The 5,106-nt window shown below is 39.7% G+C and overlaps 1 protein-coding gene across 1 annotated transcript in view; it reads right to left on the bottom strand.

The window, feature by feature from the left end:
* Positions 1 to 5,106, bottom strand: part of SPTA1 (spectrin alpha, erythrocytic 1) — a 98,522-nt gene that overhangs the window by 25,905 nt on the left and 67,511 nt on the right. Inside the window, exons 36-40 of the mRNA XM_023725345.1 lie at positions 4,210 to 4,314; positions 2,892 to 3,100; positions 1,715 to 1,835; positions 1,013 to 1,134; positions 65 to 197 (exon numbers count right to left, since the gene is read on the bottom strand). Coding sequence (XP_023581113.1) covers positions 65 to 197; positions 1,013 to 1,134; positions 1,715 to 1,835; positions 2,892 to 3,100; positions 4,210 to 4,314 — 690 coding nt within the window. The remainder of the gene's footprint in view (positions 1 to 64; positions 198 to 1,012; positions 1,135 to 1,714; positions 1,836 to 2,891; positions 3,101 to 4,209; positions 4,315 to 5,106) is intronic.

Raw genomic sequence — 5,106 nt, forward strand, 5'->3', positions numbered from 1 at the left:
TGACTGCTTAAGAAAAGGCCCAAATTAAAGAGAAGAAAATTGATCTATTCAGACTGTTGCTCACCTCAGTAGCAGCCAAGGTGTCTCCAGAATCCCCTCGGGCAACCATAGCTTGCTTTTCACTGATCCAAGCTTCCTCCTCCTCAGCATTCTCCATGAATTCCAAGTATTCTAGGGACTTGTTCAACTGAAGCCCTCTGTAATGAGGTAGGAGTAGAGGTAAGACTCGATACAGAAAGGATAAGGAAAACTGGTAGCCAGTGAGAAGAGTATAGCAGGCTAACACAATCTCATCAAAACAGACTGGCTTATTACACAAGCCAGTCACAGTGAAACTGGACCAGAGCCCAATCTGACATGTGCCTACTCGCCAGTGGTACTGACTGCCTGTGCAGCTGAGGAGACACCAGCCCAAGAAGCTCAGTTTCATAGCATTGTCTACGCTCTAGAAAGCTTTAAGGAAGTGCCCAGATTTCAGAGTTGAAGAATACAAGCAACTAAGCAGTATCCCCCTCTACTCTGATCACTGCCTTCTTTCTTATATCATGAAGGCACCACAAACTTCCGGAAACTCCCTCTTACTTCCCAGGAAGAAATATGTTCCCATTGCCAAGATATGGAATTATAGGCAGAAATTGTTCAGTCTGGCTAAATGCTGCCCACAATTTAAAACACAATTTTAAAACTGAGGAGATAATGCAAAGTAAAACAGATTATGTGGCTAATAGCCTGGTATGAAGAATAACATGTTATCAATGATAAAAGGCAGATAACTGCAAGTAATGCAGGTGGAGAAGTGTATTCAAACACAGAGGTAGTGATCACTTTTGGCTAGAGGAAACAGCTAAAAGCTTCATGGAAGACCTGGCATTCGAGCAAGGACTTAAAATATATAGAGGCATAGGTAGCTAGGGAGAGGGATCAATGCTAAGCAGGCACTTAAGTATTTTCCCAACACAAACCCAACACCTGCAAACCAGGAAGAGAACTGGGTCTCCTATCCCTCACTCACCTAGTCTTGGCCAACTCTTTCAGTTGCTCCCAGTGTTGAACAAACTGAGCCAGCCGCTCCTGGATCTCCTCTTGTCCCACATCAGCATTGTCTCCCAGGTTCTCTGCCATATCCAGCACATTCTGAAGAACACACCATGTTCCATCACCCCACAGTCTCTCCCCATTTAGCCACAGTCCCCTGGCAAAGTATCTATCTATCCCTTCCTACTTTCCAGATCACTTACAAACTCCATGTGACTTGGGGTTGTTCTGAAAATCCTGATAGAATGAAGAAGATCTATCATGCTAAATTTGTCCAGGATTTTTGGTAAATATCTCAGCACTTGCACTAGGCTGCTGTCTATGGCCTGTTTTATGGATTGTTCAGGGTTATAGATTAACTCTGCTGCCAAGCCAGGTCGAGAATCACTTTTTTCCCATATGGTTCAAGTACAGCTTTCTCAGATGTCCCAATCTGCATCTTAATTGTTAACAACTGGTCCCAGGAGGTTACAAGTGTTCCTGCCAGGTAAGACCATTGGTTGCTGGTATAGAATTCTTTCATTCACAGAAGATAAGAGGTGGAGGAGAAAAGAACACTTGTGAACTCTATGTGACCTGCACATACTACCTTCACATCTTCTAGCCCCATCCTATTATCCATAAAAAAAGGACTGGTACTAAGTGATCTCTGTCTTTCCAGATATTCTATGATTCCTACCTGGATGGCAGGCTCATGTGCCACCAGTTCTCCTTCTAAGCGTTTGTGTTTCTTCAGTAAGTTCTGAACGCCCTGCAGATCCCTCCCATAGTCTTGGGAGCTCACTCGTATCAACTTCTCCCTGGGACCAAGGAAGAAAAAGGAAGCTGTCAGACTAGAACAATGGTATTCTAAGTGCGTGCGTGCGTGTGTGTGTGTGTGTGTGTGTGTGTGTGTGGCTGGGACTGGGGGAGGTGGTAAATTCTGGAACAACCCAGTGTCAATAATCAAAAAGATAATTAGTGTCAGTGGCTGCCAGCAAAACTTCTGACTTATACCATTACAAGTTACAATAACATGCTGATCTCTACCATATGCACAGATATACCATCCTAAATAATAAATTGAAGAAAGTAAATATGACAGGCTGATTTGATAAGAGTCATGACAGCTCAGATGGTTCAAAGCATAAAATGTGGACTACCATCATGAGTCATAGAAACTACATAGAGAAGATTATCTTATTTTATGGTTTCTAAAATGGTTTAGAAATGTCCTACTTGTTGCCCTAAGAGTAGAGATAACTGTCAAAGGGGAAAGCTCTATGTACTGTGCTTCCCTCTAATTCATTGTCAATAGTAAGAGTCAGCAGATTTGTAAGAGAAGAACATAATGAGGAAGGTTAAACGGGAAGTAGGAAAAATAATTTGATTTGCTAAGATATTCCCAATCATATTTTTTACAACAGAAATAGAATTAGTAATTAAACCAGGGCAGGTAGTATTCTCTGTCCAGTGTCCAGTTTAGGATCATATAAGATATATTGGATACAGGCAGAATAATGACAATGACCTCATCAGCTAGGTAAGTGATGTAAATGCCCAGATGTCTCCACGAGCATTACCCAGTTTATGAACTGTCTAGAACAAACATATATGGCCTTTTCATTTTGTTCCCAGCATGTATGTGAGCTGTTATCCAGTCACTGTATGATCATCTCTCTCTTTACCTGCATCCAATGACGAAATTTGAGAAAAACAAAACCAATGTTAACTTTAGGCTGAGACAAACATGATTAAGAAGTAATACCAACTGCAACCAACAATTACACATTTCATTCCAGCATTAAATAAATATATGTTTGGTGGATTATCTACTGTCTTGGATTTTTCTCCCACCGTGAGTTGGTGGTACATACTTTATCCAGGATTCCTCATCATCTAAGTTCTGGAAGAACTGAAACAAGGCATAGGTCTCTTTCAGTTTTTCATGGTGTGCAGCAGCCAATTTCTGGATGTCCAGGAAGCGCTCATTGACACTATCCCTTTTCTTTATAATCTGGTCCTCATTGAAAGTCACACTGGAGAGCAGCTCAGTAGCCAATTCATTCAGGTCCTCGAGCGTATCCTAAAAAACCCAAGTGTGTTCAGTGAACAGTACAGACACAGTAAGCAGACCCAAGACCTTTGGCCACCTCTAGTTCAGGTTCAAAGACTAAGTCAAATAGATTGTTACTGAAGATAGTGAATACCATGTTGTACCCTGAGTTATCAGATTGGAGAAGGGGCAGACCACAGAGTAGTATGGATAGCATTATTCCATTACCAAATTGCACATTTGACCTTATGTGTCTTATTCTTTCTCCTGATGTTTTTACCTGTATTAGCCTTCTCTTCTCAACTAGAAAGTAAGATGTTGGTGAACAAATACTGTCTCCATGTATGAATTTTTTCCCTCACAGCAGTGAATTTGACAGTCACGGATAGAAGGATTGATTGAAATATTCAAAAAGAACTACTCTATTGGTAAAATTTTTAGGGTGGCCATACAATACACCCAAAAATTTTACAGTCTCTTTGATATCTATTCCCATTCTAATCCTATCACCTAGTGATGTCACAGGGGACATCACCAAATCCTGAAGCCATGTACCTAGAAAGATTTTGACTGTCTGTCTTTCTGGTGTATCTGTATAATCAAATAAAATTGGTGATATAAAAATTCTAATATGAAATTAACACCTGCCAGCATGTCCTTCACTCTTCTCATGACCAATTTCCAGTTGATATTAGGATGTAACTGAAATCCTTCAAAGAATTTCCTGAGTGTATATATAGTTTTGAGTATACTTTACAACGTCATTTCACACAACTCCATCTTACTTCATTTTTCTACTAAATTCTATAAAATAAACTTATTTTTTCAAAAAAAAAAACAAAAAACCTTGGAAGATAGTAAGCTTATATGCATGCATCAATTAAAAAAAGATAAACAGGATAACCTTAGGATCCACCTCCTAGTGTTTGGGAATCTATAGCTTAATGACGATTGGTTAATAGTGACTGTTACAATGACTCTGAAGCCCATGGATTTGACCTGGTTATAATGACTGCTGACTGAGAACACTAAGGTTAGTTTTGAGAGGCTGCACTCTCAAATGGTCTTTTATGACAGGAGGGAGGAAAGTCAGAAGCACTTCCATTCTGGTCAGGGAATGGGATCCCAGGACTACTTACCTTTTGGGCCAACATCTCTGCTTCCAATAGCTGATGCTTCTTGAGTAGGTTGCCTGCGGAAGCCAAGTCCCTGGCCTGATCTTTCATGGCTAGCAGTGTCTCTGCCTGGGAATGGAAGAATAAGAAATAAAACTGCCAAATAAAAACTGTCTTTAAGGAGAATATGATTAGCAACTATGTCTTCAAACTTTTCCCAAAAAAGTGTCAGAGAAAATAATTCATGCACGCATTTATTTATCTGACAAGTATTTATTAAGCACTTACCAAATGTCTGGCACTGTGTTTATTACTGGGGGTAGTATAACGAACAAATTTGATACCTTTCTTACAGTCATGGATTTTACACTTGTTTTCATGCCACACCCCTGCTTTGGTGTTCACATCAAAAGGCCATCATAAGGTACTGATTTCATATGAAATCTTCCATTTGTATTTATAAAACAACATGCTCCAAGTAGTACAAAGCCACTTGATCATTAAATATTTGATAAATTATGGAACTAGTGGAATAAAAGACTTTTGACAAAGCCTACTTCTCTAAATGCGTAAGTATTAAAACAAACCTAATGATCAACAACAACAAAACACATCACTGCATTTCTAAACCCAGGGAGATGAGTAGTATGATGTAAGGAATGTAGGCTTTGAAGCCATATATGATCAGAGTTCCAGCTTTCCCACTTGGAATATTTGAGTTTTGGGCCCAATTATCTAACTTCTCTGTAAGCCTTGGTGTCCATATCAGTAAAATTTGGGCCTCTTTTTAGGATTAAGTGAATTAACATATATGAAGTGCCTGTCACATAGTGATTGCTCAGGAATCAGTAGCTGTGTTCCAATGTAAAGTACACTGATGTATTTTAAAAGTGGTTTTGAGAATAATGCAGCAGCTACCCA

The sequence above is a fragment of the Trichechus manatus genome, unplaced genomic scaffold (assembly GCF_000243295.1).
Source record: "Trichechus manatus latirostris isolate Lorelei unplaced genomic scaffold, TriManLat1.0 scaffold00300, whole genome shotgun sequence".
Taxonomy (NCBI): Eukaryota; Metazoa; Chordata; class Mammalia; order Sirenia; family Trichechidae; genus Trichechus; species Trichechus manatus.